Source organism: Tricharina praecox (genome assembly GCF_024521635.1).
Source record: "Tricharina praecox strain CBS 144465 chromosome Unknown BZA05scaffold_13, whole genome shotgun sequence".
NCBI lineage: Eukaryota > Fungi > Ascomycota > Pezizomycetes > Pezizales > Pyronemataceae > Tricharina > Tricharina praecox.
The window spans coordinates 477,247-492,382 of NW_026250415.1; the positions used below are offsets into that span (position 1 = coordinate 477,247).

Consider the following 15,136-nt stretch of genomic DNA (forward strand, 5'->3'; position numbering starts at 1 on the left):
ACAATGGCTTCGACGATCCCCTCAGAGTCCACTCTCGTACGGCGTGTTGCAGCCTCCCGAAAGCTCGAAAAACAGATCCCCCGCATTAACCTCATCTCCATCATTATCCGCGTCGCCCAATTCATTATCCTCGGTGGCTTCAGCCTTGCCTATGCAATGGCACAGCCTCCCGTCTTCCTCGACACTTTCGTCTGGCCGCAGAACACATCGCCGCCCTACACAATGACAGTCTATCGGAACACCACCTCTGGTAGTGAAACACGGGTAGAATACTTTGGCCATCAGCATAGGAGCTCTCTTAACTACTCGGTCATGACGGTTGAGTGGAACGATAAACGGTCGCCGCCGGGACTGTCAGAGAAGTATGATTGTGGCTGGGACCTGCGGTTGGGCTGTGAAGGTGCGCAGTGGGCAGCTACGAGGATTGGATGGTTGGACTCGTGGCCGTTTGACGTTGATGAGCAGATGGCAAGAATTATCTACATTGATAGGTATATCTTCTGGTTACTGGTCGTAGGGGTAAGTTACTCTATGTGAAGCTTTACAAAGATACTGATGCCGAAGCAGGGCTATCTGGGCTCCAGTCACAACGTGGTGGTAATGATTCATGCCCTAGAACCATCCGGAGTCGGATTTTATAAGTAAGAGAACGGATACATGGGGCTCCTCGGGATGCTAATGACAAGTGACGCCTCAGGTATATCGCAATAATGGACTTCATCATCAGCATCTTATTCCTCCTTCTCGGCATCTTCCCTATCGCGATACAGCAGTATCTGTCGTCGATCGTCAAGGAGGAACAAGGCACATTCGGCACCTCCTTCGCCTCCCTCTTCGGACTTTTCACGAGCGTACTCAACGCCAACGAACAGTATGCGTTTTGCATGGGATGGACTTTGTGGTAATAATTAGATCCGGCGGATGTCGGAGCGAAAGAAAGCTGACTCGAACTGTGATAGGGCCCTCTACACGGTTACGTTCCTTCTGAGTACCATCTTGGTCCGGAATCTGGAAAGGTACGAATCGCTTCCGAAGAGGCTGCCCGCATCAATGGCTACGAACAACAGAAGCCCGCCAACTACCCGAGCGACCGCCGCCAATTGTCGAGCAATACCGGGGAAAGACGTTGCCCCAGCTGTCACAATTACGAGGAGGTATATCGGGCCTTCGGGAAACGTGAGGAATTAGGTTAGACGGGGTCTCATTTCCTGGCCGCATCGAGCAAATGTCTGTCTGGGACTCTCAATTATTGTAACATGATTAAAGTACTTGGGTACTTATGCAGTGAACTGGAGGGAGGATGGCATGGTTACTGTAGGACTAGCATTGTGAATATGAGGAATGGTCGAATAAGACTCTTCATGATTCACTGGGGAGAATTCCTACGGTCCACCACATCTTTGGCTCCAGTTGCTCCCCTTCACATTGGCTCTCTGTTCAGTTGTTTTTACAGGATCATTGTTCCAACGCATGGGTAGAATAGCTCGTCCGTAAAGTAGAGAGCTTTCAGGTCGCTGATGCCATCCTCACGCTGGAAATTTGGCCGTGTCTTTGATGGTAACATCAAGGAGATGGTAGACTCATGGCATCGTCCAAAGTGGAACCATCGGTGGATAATCTGCTTGCAGGATTATTTCTTTCCGTCCAGATGCTTGCTCGCGGGCTCATTTATTAGTACGTACTCCTTGCGCATCGATCTCCACTGCCGCTCGCTCGATCGCACTATGTGTTCTGAGACCTGTCCCAATCAGTAAGCACATGCAACTGCAACTGGCAGCCAACCCATTGTCCCCGCCCTCCGCCCTCCTCTACTTCCACACATCCTTCTCATCCTCCACCTCTCCTCATATTCCTTCAACCTTTCCGTATTTTTGCTATTAACTGAACCATATCTCCATTTGCTGCTCGGACCAGATTCCCTACCGCCGAACTATCTCGAGGCTGTCAACAGGTCCCACTACCGCACTTCTTGCATCGGATTTTGCTCTACCTCCCCACAGCACCTTACGCGATGCACCGTCTTCTGATTGCAGCGAGGGAAAAGCTCGCCTCAATAGACTGGCGGCAGAGAAAGCGGTCCAACTTCAACAGAGCTCTGTTCTTCGTACAGTTGGTGTTCTTCGGTGGGCCACTGGCAAATCCTCCCTTTCTCTGCCCAGCTGATATTCTCTAGCGACCTCGCTCGGAATTGCCTCCAGAGTCGGTTGCACGTTCGGCGACATACTACTCGCGCCTTCTTCAACACTTCCTAAGCCATGGTGCTTCAGTTGGCTTTTCTCTTTCGTACGGCCCCTTTATCTCCAAGGACTTCCCCTAAAACTAATGTTGGGCATAGGCAATCATTGAAGGTATTATCGGTGGCCTTCAGCTTTTTCATTCTTGCTACCAGGGCGTCACCAGCTCAGGTCGCTGCTTGACAATCCCTCTCCACCGCTTCTATATCTTCATCGATATAGTAATGTGCGCTATAAGCTTCTTGAGCCTCTATATCATTGCCAACTTCATCATGATTCATCACGGGCTGGACCCCAAAGGAAAAAATGCCATTAAAGATCTCATAGGAGAGGAGAATCTTCACATGCTATCCGGAGAGTCAAAGTGGGCAGCTTGCATACAGCTCGTGATATTGGAAGTTACTCAGATGTTTGTCATCCCTTAACATTCTTGGACAAGTTGAAATCAGACCATTCTGACGATGGATGCAGCCTTGGCCTGGGAATGTCTATCATGCTGCAAGCAGTGCTGCACTCTCGCCGGAGGCGTGGATGGTCACTGAAGCCGGGGAGATGGGGGAGAGAAGGGCACGAACTTCAAAACCAGCCCCGTGTCCTTCCAAATAGACACTCGAGTGCTTTCCCCCAACCCGAAGGTGCAGTGAACAGCCCAACCCCGATTGATCCACTACCCAATGGTGCTGCAGCCAATCAAGAGGACAGAATCGAACCTGTCTAGAAGGGCAACAAGGGTCACAATGGAGCACAGGTAGGCGGATGATGATATTCGTGTGAGGCTTCGTTAGGATCAGTTTTGAAAAAAGCTTGGATGGAGAGTTTTGGAAACGTTAATCATTGGTCGAGTAATGTTCTTTGCTGTTGAAGGAATTACAGAAATATGGAAATGCGGGTTCTTTTCATGTTTTAATGTTTAATGTTGTGGAGGACGAGGATGGGTATCTGTCTGTGTAGTTGCGGATGGCTTGTTGGTCTTCTTACTGTAAGATGCTGGTTCGGTCATGTACCATGCTGCTGGAGAGCTCTTCCTAGAGGAATGATAATGCTTGTTTGACGAGTATCATGAATTGCCATCCAGTCTCTCGTGAATTCGGAAATATGTAGTGCCTGTCTCAGAGCGGGAATTCGCACTCCTACTGCATATTTGCTCACTCGCACTTAGCCTCGCAATAGGCTGCTTGCATAAAAACTACACCGACTAACTCTTCCGCTCTCTTCGCTGCATCCATCTTCTCTCATACCAACTCCTTTGAAACTTCTGCCTCACAACTCTCTCCCTACTGACGTCGCACTTCCATCAAACCCCACACACTCGTCAAACATACAGTACTTTCCCCAAGTCCCGTTAGACTCCGCTATGTTTCACGCTGCTGCCAATCCCAACATCCTCGCCTACGTGGATCCCACCTTCTTCCCCGCAGGCACACCATTTACGGCCAGAGCACCAGGAGGCCGTCGAAACTGCCTTGCATTCTTCGACTATGCTCGGAAGCCACGGACTCCCATTGAAGCCACGCTGATCACATTCCGGATATTGGGGTTCCTTCTCGGTGCTGCTTTGTTCCTCATGGGAATCCTCTACATCAGTCTCCCTGCCACCTTTGGGGCCAATCGGGTCGAGCCTATTGCTGCGTTGATCGTGGTAAGTACTTACCTACTCGTCGATGGATATGGGGATGGGGAGGGTGATGGAGATGTTGACGACGACGTCGATTATAGGGTCCCGTTACGATGACGTTTTTCTTCTTTGAGGCTTACCTGTGCACCGGGCACCTCGTCGATCCCGCCGGATTGCCGGTATTGTATGTTTCTTGCTGCCAATCATTCTTCCCTACCATCTCGGGCGCAGAGTGACTGATACGACATAGTATTACCGAATTGGTGTTCCAAGTCTTCAACCTCATCCTTAATGCGTGCGCGCTTGGGTGGCTCGCACTGTTCGACTTCGGCCGTCAACAAGACCGCGCCGACTGGTGGGTGTTTGTGATGTTGTTTTCACTCAACGGGTATGTTGCAAAGTCGTCCAGTGAGCCTGGAGGATGCTGATAAGAGATTGCAGGTTTCTGGCACTCGCCGTGGCGATCACCATGACAGTCATGATATTCATCGCCGTCGCAAAACGCGAGAAGGCAGCTGTAACGGTCGGATCCCCAGGCCCTGAAAATTTGACGGCCACAGCTTGATCAATGATGTGTGTGTGCTGGTATTGTATGAATAACTTCGTCATGGATTATGGGAGGTTGAGGAGCTGTGAAGCTGGTGGGCTATCTGTTTTTTTACGCAGCTGGTATGCGGGATAATTGTATGAGTGTAGTAAGCAAAGAGATTCACAACCTGATCCGGAATCACAGTATCAGTGCTGCCTTAAACCTCAAGTACATAGGAGGCACCGGATGGGCTTCGTCGCGGTTATTGATGTTTCTCACCGACTGTCGGAATGGCCCGCTTCCCAAATGTTTCCTCTGTCTCCACGCTGTTGCCGTACAGAGGCTTGAGTCCCCGTGATAGGACAGATTTGACACCCCCCATCAATAGCTAGCAAAGTAACCTTGCACGTACGTATCTTCTAATCCTTCGACTCGTTCTTGCTCACGTCCACCGGGCATCGCCTTTGGGGATCTAACGTGGAATCTGAACGGAAGACCCGAAATACGTCGTCAGGTCATTCTTGATGAAGACACAAGAGTCACCGGAATTGCGCGTACTTCGGGGGTGACGACCTCCCCTGCAGGGCGAATCAGGCTCGGCCTTAAATGTCAGCTTTTGGATCTGGAGATGAGATATCCGGAAGCATCTTGGGCTATTTGTTGGCTTGCGTAAGTGGTATTTCTTGAGTGCTCATAGCTAGAAACTAACGGCATGGCTTGAATACATAGGTAGGCTAGACTATATAGAGATCCAGCGGACACTTCCTAAGGTTAGCAACGTTTATTCGGCGCTACATCATGGCGTTTTAAAGAAATTTCGAAGACGAAGGATTTACTTTCGGGGAGAGCCTTTCTCTGGGGAACAAATGTCGAGGGTGATTCACCTATGGGAATTACACTACGCCCCGCCTACGAAAGACGGAAAGCTTGGCCAGCTCCGCAGTACCTAACGCTGCCGGTGCCACCGCTTTTACGTGCACCGTCGGTGGACGGTGGACCCATCATCTGTTTCGGAGTTTAACTCGCTCAATTATTCTCTCTCCTCATGCCACATATTGGACAGGCGATATTTAGGTTTGCTTCTATCGTTTCCGTTTCCACCTTACGCCCCGATCACCCAGCTAGTGTTAAGTAATGAAAGCGAGTACGACTTCAGGCTACCTTTCAGTTCAATCATACAAACATTGCACGCACACCAACACCGCAACTGTGCACATCACTTTGCAACTTCTTCCATTTCATCATATCCCGGCTTCCCTCAAGCCCCCCAGCCTCTATCCAGCCTCATCACCCCCGACCCTCCATTCGGAAACCCCTGATAAACGGGCTTATAAACCGGCGCTCCTTCCGTTCCCCTCCTCATGTCGAAAACACCTGGCCCTGCCATCCCCGGGCCTCTTGTACTTATCCCCATCGGTGACGACGGCATATGTACCGGGTGATGGTGATGTATGTGCGGCGGATGCTTCGGGTGTGGATATACGTAGCACGGCGGCGGGCGGATAATCTCAATCCACCTATTCCTTCCTCGGCCGGTGGGCATGCTGAGCAGATGTCTTGCGCTCGCGGCCGTCTCGACTCTTCTCTTCACCACGCGGCGGTGCAGGAAACTGGCCGCTACCAGTATAATCACTAGGAGGATCACCATCGTGAGGATAATGGCGATCGTGGATGACGGAGGGAGATTTGGTGGCAAGGGAGACATCGTCGTTTACTTCTGAGGAGCGGGGAGGGGGGGGGGGGAATGCTGGGGGAGACGGGGGTGGGGGGAGGTGAAGATATGGAAGATCGAACGAGTGCTGATGAGCAAACGAAAGGCGAGTGCGTGCGAGTGATGTCGGGTCTACCCAAAACGAACGGCGCCCGGAATGGTGCATATCGGGCTGTAGGCTTCAGATGGTTAGATGCCACGACTCCCGTCGGGATGCGGACACCCTGCCTGGGAAATTTCGGTTCGTGCGTGCGGTGGGACTATTGGCCGACGTCCTGGAGGAGATATTTCCGCTGGCTTCGATAACTATCGCGCCGGATCAAGCGTCAAACGAAATCGATCGTAATCCGTTGGTCATGTAATATTGCTAACGGCTCATGCATGTGCTCGCACCGAGCACCTGACCGATTAGGCTACACGTAAAGACTATGACACTATAGTCTCTGACAATATAGGTAGTGGAAGCCCCTCCGGTAGAGAAGAATACTGGTTCCATGGTTCGCAACAGTCAGCCCTGGGCATGTTAGCAGTTGTTCGATAACGGATTGCTTTTTTCGGACACAGAATCTTCACCTGAATGAAATCAGTGCTTTCAAGGCTGGGACCATGGTGTCTACCAGCCGCGGGGCGGCGAATGACGGCTGATGATACCGGTTCTCTGCCGTGGCTTGGGTGTCTTCGCTTTCAGCCATCTAGTACCTTGTATACTGTTGACTGTGATCCGAAGGAGAATGAGGTTCGTAACCTGGGTATCGGCTCAAGGAGGCGCTGCAGCAGACCGCATCACCAAAGTCTGGGCATGGGCCCTACTATGTATACCAGCATGGAAGTACTACATGCTGCATGTATTTTGTGATCAGTGGCGTCGAGGAGCCACAGAACATGCACTCAGACAGAGGAAAGTATAGATCGCTGTGTAGCAGTGCCACTTTCCTTTCCTAGACTTGTAGCCCTGTCGCCACGGCGAGCATACAAAATAGCCTAGACCCACATCCTAGCTAACAAACATCGAACCATCCCGCAAAGCTACAGCCCTCACCCATACAAGCACGTAATCCACTTCCAGTCGCATACCCAAAAGAATCTTCAAACTGATATCGCAACCGCACCATATCATAAACGTAGGCATGCTCTACCGACACAAGCATCCAGCTCTGCATAGCAGTAGCATCCCAAAGAGCAACAGAGACTGTCAGATCACGCCATTTGGCTCAAATTAGCATGATTATCATAGCGGGAACTAAGGTACGAGAGTAGCACCCACGCGCTCTCGGTTCCACCCTAGGCTTGAGGTCCATCGTCACGCTGCCAGGTCGAGTGACTTTGAAGGACTCTGTCAGATTGTTCGCCAAACGGTGCAGCTGGATGCACCGCCGCCGGTGACGTCGGGTTGTGAGAGGCTAGTTCCCTATAGAGTCAGGCCAAACAGGCACCACTTAGCCGCCGTCATCGACATTTCCAGATCAGAAGGACTCACTTTCTATCGAATCAAGCCAAACAGGCACCACTTAGCCGCCGTCATCGACATTTCCAGATCAGAAGGACTCACTCTCTATCGAATCAAGCCAGGCAGGCACCACTTAGCCGCCGTCATCGACATTTCCAGATCAGAAGGACTCACAAGCTATCGAATCAAGCCAAACAGGCACCACTTAGCCGCCGTCATCGACATTTCCAGATCAGAAGGACTCACCGGCTATCGAATCAAGCCAGGCAGGCACCACTTAGCCGCCGTCATCGACATTTCCAGATCAGAAGGACTCACAAGCTATCGAATCAAGCCAAACAGGCACCACTTAGCCGCCGTCATCGACATTTCCAGATCAGAAGGACTCACAAGCTATCGAATCAAGCCAAACAGGCACCACTTAGCCGCCGTCATCGACATTTCCAGATCAGAAGGACTCACTCTCTATCGAATCAAGCCAAACAGGCACCACTTAGCCGCCGTCATCGACATTTCCAGATCAGAAGGACTCACCGGCTATCGAATCAAGCCAGGCAGGCACCACTTAGCCGCCGTCATCGACATTTCCAGATCAGAAGGACTCACAAGCTATCGAATCAAGCCAAACAGGCACCACTTAGCCGCCGTCATCGACATTTCCAGATCAGAAGGACTCACTCTCTATCGAATCAAGCCAGGCAGGCACCACTTAGCCGCCGTCATCGACATTTCCAGATCAGAAGGACTCACTTTCTATCGAATCAAGCCAAACAGGCACCACTTAGCCGCCGTCATCGACATTTCCAGATCAGAAGGACTCACTCTCTATCGAATCAAGCCAGGCAGGCACCACTTAGCCGCCGTCATCGACATTTCCAGATCAGAAGGACTCACAAGCTATCGAATCAAGCCAAACAGGCACCACTTAGCCGCCGTCATCGACATTTCCAGATCAGAAGGACTCACTCTCTATCGAATCAAGCCAGGCAGGCACCACTTAGCCGCCGTCATCGACATTTCCAGATCAGAAGGACTCACTCTCTATCGAATCAAGCCAGGCAGGCACCACTTAGCCGCCGTCATCGACATTTCCAGATCAGAAGGACTCACTCTCTATCGAATCAAGCCAGGCAGGCACCACTTAGCCGCCGTCATCGACATTTCCAGATCAGAAGGACTCACTTTCTATCGAATCAAGCCAAACAGGCACCACTTAGCCGCCGTCATCGACATTTCCAGATCAGAAGGACTCACTCTCTATCGAATCAAGCCAGGCAGGCACCACTTAGCCGCCGTCATCGACATTTCCAGATCAGAAGGACTCACAAGCTATCGAATCAAGCCAAACAGGCACCACTTAGCCGCCGTCATCGACATTTCCAGATCAGAAGGACTCACTCTCTATCGAATCAAGCCAAACAGGCACCACTTAGCCGCCGTCATCGACATTTCCAGATCAGAAGGACTCACCGGCTATCGAATCAAGCCAGGCAGGCACCACTTAGCCGCCGTCATCGACATTTCCAGATCAGAAGGACTCACTTTCTATCGAATCAAGCCAGACAGGCACCACTTAGCCGCCGTCATCGACATTTCCAGATCAGAAGGACTCACTCTCTATCGAATCAAGCCAGGCAGGCACCACTTAGCCGCCGTCATCGACATTTCCAGATCAGAAGGACTCACTCTCTATCGAATCAAGCCAAACAGGCACCACTTAGCCGCCGTCATCGACATTTCCAGATCAGAAGGACTCACTCTCTATCGAATCAAGCCAGGCAGGCACCACTTAGCCGCCGTCATCGACATTTCCAGATCAGAAGGACTCACAAGCTATCGAATCAAGCCAAACAGGCACCACTTAGCCGCCGTCATCGACATTTCCAGATCAGAAGGACTCACTCTCTATCGAATCAAGCCAGGCAGGCACCACTTAGCCGCCGTCATCGACATTTCCAGATCAGAAGGACTCACTTTCTATCGAATCAAGCCAAACAGGCACCACTTAGCCGCCGTCATCGACATTTCCAGATCAGAAGGACTCACAAGCTATCGAATCAAGCCAAACAGGCACCACTTAGCCGCCGTCATCGACATTTCCAGATCAGAAGGACTCACCGGCTATCGAATCAAGCCAGGCAGGCACCACTTAGCCGCCGTCATCGACATTTCCAGATCAGAAGGACTCACAAGCTATCGAATCAAGCCAAACAGGCACCACTTAGCCGCCGTCATCGACATTTCCAGATCAGAAGGACTCACAAGCTATCGAATCAAGCCAAACAGGCACCACTTAGCCGCCGTCATCGACATTTCCAGATCAGAAGGACTCACCGGCTATCGAATCAAGCCAAACAGGCACCACTTAGCCGCCGTCATCGACATTTCCAGATCAGAAGGACTCACCGGCTATCGAATCAAGCCAGCCAGGCACCACTTAGCCGCCGTCATCGACATTTCCAGATCAGAAGGACTCACTCTCTATCGAATCAAGCCAAACAGGCACCACTTAGCCGCCGTCATCGACATTTCCAGATCAGAAGGACTCACCGGCTATCGAATCAAGCCAGGCAGGCACCACTTAGCCGCCGTCATCGACATTTCCAGATCAGAAGGACTCACAAGCTATCGAATCAAGCCAAACAGGCACCACTTAGCCGCCGTCATCGACATTTCCAGATCAGAAGGACTCACTCTCTATCGAATCAAGCCAGGCAGGCACCACTTAGCCGCCGTCATCGACATTTCCAGATCAGAAGGACTCACAAGCTATCGAATCAAGCCAAACAGGCACCACTTAGCCGCCGTCATCGACATTTCCAGATCAGAAGGACTCACAAGCTATCGAATCAAGCCAAACAGGCACCACTTAGCCGCCGTCATCGACATTTCCAGATCAGAAGGACTCACCGGCTATCGAATCAAGCCAGGCAGGCACCACTTAGCCGCCGTCATCGACATTTCCAGATCAGAAGGACTCACAAGCTATCGAATCAAGCCAAACAGGCACCACTTAGCCGCCGTCATCGACATTTCCAGATCAGAAGGACTCACTCTCTATCGAATCAAGCCAGGCAGGCACCACTTAGCCGCCGTCATCGACATTTCCAGATCAGAAGGACTCACTCTCTATCGAATCAAGCCAGGCAGGCACCACTTAGCCGCCGTCATCGACATTTCCAGATCAGAAGGACTCACTCTCTATCGAATCAAGCCAGGCAGGCACCACTTAGCCGCCGTCATCGACATTTCCAGATCAGAAGGACTCACAAGCTATCGAATCAAGCCAAACAGGCACCACTTAGCCGCCGTCATCGACATTTCCAGATCAGAAGGACTCACCGGCTATCGAATCAAGCCAGGCAGGCACCACTTAGCCGCCGTCATCGACATTTCCAGATCAGAAGGACTCACTCTCTATCGAATCAAGCCAGGCAGGCACCACTTAGCCGCCGTCATCGACATTTCCAGATCAGAAGGACTCACTCTCTATCGAATCAAGCCAGGCAGGCACCACTTAGCCGCCGTCATCGACATTTCCAGATCAGGAGGACTCACAAGCTATCGAATCAAGCCAAACAGGCACCACTTAGCCGCCGTCATCGACATTTCCAGATCAGAAGGACTCACAAGCTATCGAATCAAGCCAAACAGGCACCACTTAGCCGCCGTCATCGACATTTCCAGATCAGAAGGACTCACCGGCTATCGAATCAAGCCAGGTGGACACCGTTTAATGGGTATCAACACTGCAGTGGTGGTGGCTGACTTACTTTAAGTCGTAGCGTCTAGAAAATGAGATCACATTAGCACCCCCTATTTCTCTCTCCAGGGACATTCTTGGAGAATTCACTGCTCAGTTTGCTCGACCACCACATGCCAACGGCGGATTCGCATGAGCGCAGTTGCCTCATTCTGAGTCGCGTCTGCTGGAGCCTGAGCGCTGTCGTCTTCTGAAAGCTCCGTGATTCGCGGCTCTGACGATACTTGAAACCACGTCCCACAGATGGTACTTTGGGAAACACATGATAGTTTAGTATGGTAGAATCGCAACATCATCCGAAGTGTAGGTACCATCGAACCCGTTCAAGGTCATTGCCCTTGCCGTAGCCTCTATACGCAGTGCGGCAACTAGGACACTCCTGTTCTGTTCCTCGAACCGGGTCTTGCTGCTTTTTCAGTCGCATAGACATGGAAAGGGTCTTGCCTGGTGATATGGTGTCTTCCCAGCTTGCCGGGGTAATCATTGCGGCGTTGTTATCTTCATCGAAGATTGCAAATGATTTGCTTTCAACCCACACGCTTTCCCGCCCGCCCCGGAAGCCTCCCCGTACTGCTTCGTGAAAGGCCTAGTGTATTGTAAGGTTCATACTTGACTGAGTACGCTTCGAACGAGGCTTGTACAAACCTCCCATGTAACGCACCACTCGTACGGGAGCGTCATTTTTCTATCGAACGCGTCTACAAATCTGATGGGCTTGTTGTCGCTCCAATTATCAAGGCTTTGCGGAACTTGTGGCCGTTGCATACTTTGCAAGGCGACGCACATGTCTTCAATCCGATGCAAAGCTTGCCTGTAAACGTGAAAGAACCCGATTAGATCATGCATCGTCAGCGGCGGATACTGCCATCACCCACGCATTGTGAACGGCCAACAGCATCTCTATCGCTTCGATGTGCCCTTGGAGCCGGCGAAACAGCTCACTCGTATCGGCCTTCAGGCCCCCCCACTTCAGCTTTCGTGATGTATCTTTCACCTTCTTCCCCGATCCTCCTGGTGAAAGACTGGCATCGTATTTCTTGGTGATTTCGTCAAAATTCCGTAGAAGCTGAGAACACTCGCTAAGGTGTTTCTTTGCCGCATTGGTGAAGGATTTCGGCATGGAGCTGGGTTTCGGGGACTGGAATTCAGCCTCCACAATGGCAATGGTCGTTCCGAGGGAGCCCCGTATGAGCTTCAGAGTCTGGTAATTGGCGGAAGACCCTGTGCTGTCCTGGAGGCAGGCATATGCTTTGATCGCGACATTGCTGGCGGCGATAAAATCGCCGATGCCGAAACCGAAAGACATTGGAGGCGACGTCTAGGCTCAACGGTAGCGTGGTGGACTGTAGGTGGTGGTGGTGGTGGTGGTGGTGGAGTGCAAGGTGGTGGACTGTATCTTTGCTGCTGTTCTGTGGGCGGGGAAAGAACACCGCGGGGCCCGGGCGAAAATTCGGTATACACTTATTTTTACTGCCGTGAGGGGTATGTATCTCGGCCAGTTTCACAGGATGTTGCATGAGTGCGGTACTGGTACATACTGTCCAACACGGGTTACATGATGATTGGCGCCACCAAGAACATTCACGGCTGACACTGCGTGTTTTCCGTCTACGGGCTCATCATCAAAAGACACAAAATAAACACGGTAGAGCCAATGGACGACCTGTATACGCAAGCGCTCTCTTGATGCTTCGTCCGCTTTCGCCGATTGCAATAACTGCCTTCAGAAATCGAGATGTTCGTCCTATCATATCAACTAAGTGAAGTGACTCCGACTCCTGTGCCCCGAACAGGTTTACACTCCGAGTCCGTCGCACTATGGCTCAGAAGTACCTCAAACAAAAAGCTCTGGGGCTGGTCATCACAATGGTTTCATTCATCCGCTTCGGCATAACTCCCACTTGCGATACCTAGGTGAGTAGGTATGCATCCCAAGTGAAATCGACTTCAATTTCAATCGTAGCGACTCTGCGGCTTCTACCAGCATGATCACATCGCAAAACATCTCACTCTCTTGTATCTCATAGCAGCCGTAGTATCGTCTTAAGCCCCCAAGCAATGCTCGTCGAAGAGATCCTCTCCCCATCCTCTCTCCGAGTACCTCATACACCACCTCAGCCCCTCTCCCTTCTCAGCACCCCAATCAACGGCTTCAAGATGAGTAGTAGGCACGGGATAGCCGAGCCATATCCCAGTGAACATACTAACGTAATGCAGCGCCTCGGCGACATTCGCAATCTCCTGCCACCACTCACACCGCTTCTCGTCTCCTCTGTTAGCGACCACGAACCTCCAATCCACCATGTTTTCATCCTCCTCGAACGGAATATCCTTAAACTCCTTCACCTCGCCGGGCAAAATACACGATTAGTTTGTTAACTCCCGTATCTTCCAGAACAGTCCGGTAGAATAATCCCAGTCGAGGAGCGCGGAAGACGGCAGGAGGTCACAGCCATGGCTAGCGACGGTGATCTTCTGTTCCGCCTGCAGCAACCGCTGGAAGGATTCTTCGGCCGGTCCGACAGCCTCACGGGAGACTACCATTCCGTCTGCGCCTCGTTTTCCGGCGATGTGGGAGTAGGGCGCGGGAACGGCGAGGGGTTTCTGCGAATCATCGTCGGTGCCGACGGACCTGCTGCGCGACGGGAAATCGCAGGTGTAATCGTTTTCGACAAAGAGGGGTACCAAGGTGTCGTGTAGGTGATGGTTGCGGTGCGATTGCAGTAGCTCGTCGAGTGGATTACTGAGAGTGGTGTGAGGGTTGGGGTATCGGGGTCGTTCGGGATGATCACCATCCGTCTCCCCCACCGCAGTATCCAACCGAGAATCAACGGCAATGATGGTGTGCGCGACAATCCTCCTCACCGCCTTCCTCTTCGTCGGTTTGTCCTCTGCCTCAGACGAAGCCTACATATGAAGCTTCTAACGTTCGAACTGAGGAGGAGAGGTCCGGAGGGGGGCCATTGGGGCTGGAGGGTGGCTGTAGGACATGATTGGATTATACGTTTTAACGCGTCCATCGTGACGCATACTCTACCGGTACTTTATGTATGTAGGATGATTCATGTGTGTTGGCGCCTGCCGGGACCCCGCAATGCATGAAGCCACATTAAAATGTATGGGTCTCCGGCCGACGGGACTAAACTACTACCTATGCAGTGAGTCACCGAGGCCAGAAAAAGGAATAATGGTTTTCAGGAGGATACTGTCGTTGGAAGAAGCTCAAAGTCAAATACGAGTTGCTAACTTGATAACCTTGTTCTCGTATGTAGTATCACCACCTGCGATATTACTCTGGCCAATGGTGGTGGTGGTCCCGTATTATCTCCTGGTCTTACCGAGACCAAGATTCAGTACATTTCAGCCGCCTTTTCCAGGTATTCAGTCTGCAATCGGTGCCTAAAAATTTCTTCACGGTCGCTTTGAACGAATGATCTCTAACACAAATTAGGCGATGCGCGTGTAGAGCACCCATTCCATCTGGGAGGTTGAAATGTCAACGAATACGGCCCACCATTATTATGCGTCAGAGCAACTTCTACCCTGGGTTGAAGGCCATACCATAGGTATTGGCCCGATAACTGCTGGCCTTGCATGTTGCCCGCTAGTGGCATGATCGTCGACCTTTGGGGCCGTAATATGTAGCGGATGGGACGCCGAGTTCCTTTTAAGGAAGTCTTGAATCGGGACGGACTTACTCGGAAGCTATGTAGACTCAGTGGAGCCGTACTATCTATAGTACATACCGTTAGCCATCTTCGCTACGTTGTTAGGGCTGGAAGCTATCCACTGCGTCCGACAAGTGCGTTCGACAGCTGACTATAAAAAGCGGGAAGT

The 15,136-nt window shown here is 51.5% G+C and overlaps 4 protein-coding genes across 4 annotated transcripts; 2 read left to right on the plus strand and 2 right to left on the minus strand.

Annotated features, from left to right (window-relative positions):
- Positions 1–3: 3 nt before the first annotated feature.
- Positions 4–1,188, plus strand: BZA05DRAFT_445313 (uncharacterized protein; the record flags this gene model as incomplete). The annotated part of the gene is made up of 4 exons (XM_051486989.1): positions 4–519; positions 568–641; positions 698–871; positions 960–1,188. The coding sequence occupies 4 exons, from the start codon at positions 4–6 to the stop codon at positions 1,186–1,188; spliced, it is 993 nt and encodes a 330-aa protein (XP_051339136.1).
- Positions 1,189–3,588: 2,400 nt separating this feature from the next.
- On the plus strand, positions 3,589–4,414 carry BZA05DRAFT_419003 (uncharacterized protein; the record flags this gene model as incomplete). Its single annotated transcript, XM_051485554.1, has 4 exons — positions 3,589–3,873; positions 3,951–4,033; positions 4,100–4,237; positions 4,291–4,414. The coding sequence occupies 4 exons, from the start codon at positions 3,589–3,591 to the stop codon at positions 4,412–4,414; spliced, it is 630 nt and encodes a 209-aa protein (XP_051339137.1).
- Positions 4,415–11,115: 6,701 nt separating this feature from the next.
- BZA05DRAFT_399219 (uncharacterized protein) lies at positions 11,116–12,737 on the minus strand. Its single transcript, XM_051483782.1, has 6 exons — positions 12,175–12,737; positions 11,945–12,110; positions 11,611–11,885; positions 11,390–11,548; positions 11,310–11,324; positions 11,116–11,169 (listed from the first exon to the last, which is right to left on the minus strand). Exons 1-6 carry the CDS (start codon positions 12,603–12,605, stop codon positions 11,163–11,165), a joined length of 1,053 nt encoding a protein of 350 aa, XP_051339138.1. The 5' UTR covers positions 12,606–12,737; the 3' UTR covers positions 11,116–11,162.
- Positions 12,738–13,275: 538 nt separating this feature from the next.
- Positions 13,276–15,055, minus strand: BZA05DRAFT_453487 (uncharacterized protein; the record flags this gene model as incomplete). Its single annotated transcript, XM_051487494.1, has 2 exons — positions 13,276–14,190; positions 15,046–15,055. The coding sequence occupies 2 exons, from the start codon at positions 15,053–15,055 to the stop codon at positions 13,667–13,669; spliced, it is 534 nt and encodes a 177-aa protein (XP_051339139.1). The 3' UTR covers positions 13,276–13,666.
- Positions 15,056–15,136: the final 81 nt, after the last annotated feature.

Coding starts and splice junctions, on each gene's coding strand:
- BZA05DRAFT_399219 (XM_051483782.1), bottom strand. CDS start 12,605: ATGTCTTTCGGTTTCGGCATCGGCGATTTTATCGCCGCCAGCAATGTC. Junction 11,886..11,944: donor AGTGGTGCGTTACATGGGAG/GTTTGTACAAGC, acceptor ACAATACACTAG/GCCTTTCACGAAGCAGTACG. Junction 11,549..11,610: donor GACCTTGAACGGGTTCGATG/GTACCTACACTT, acceptor TGTTTCCCAAAG/TACCATCTGTGGGACGTGGT.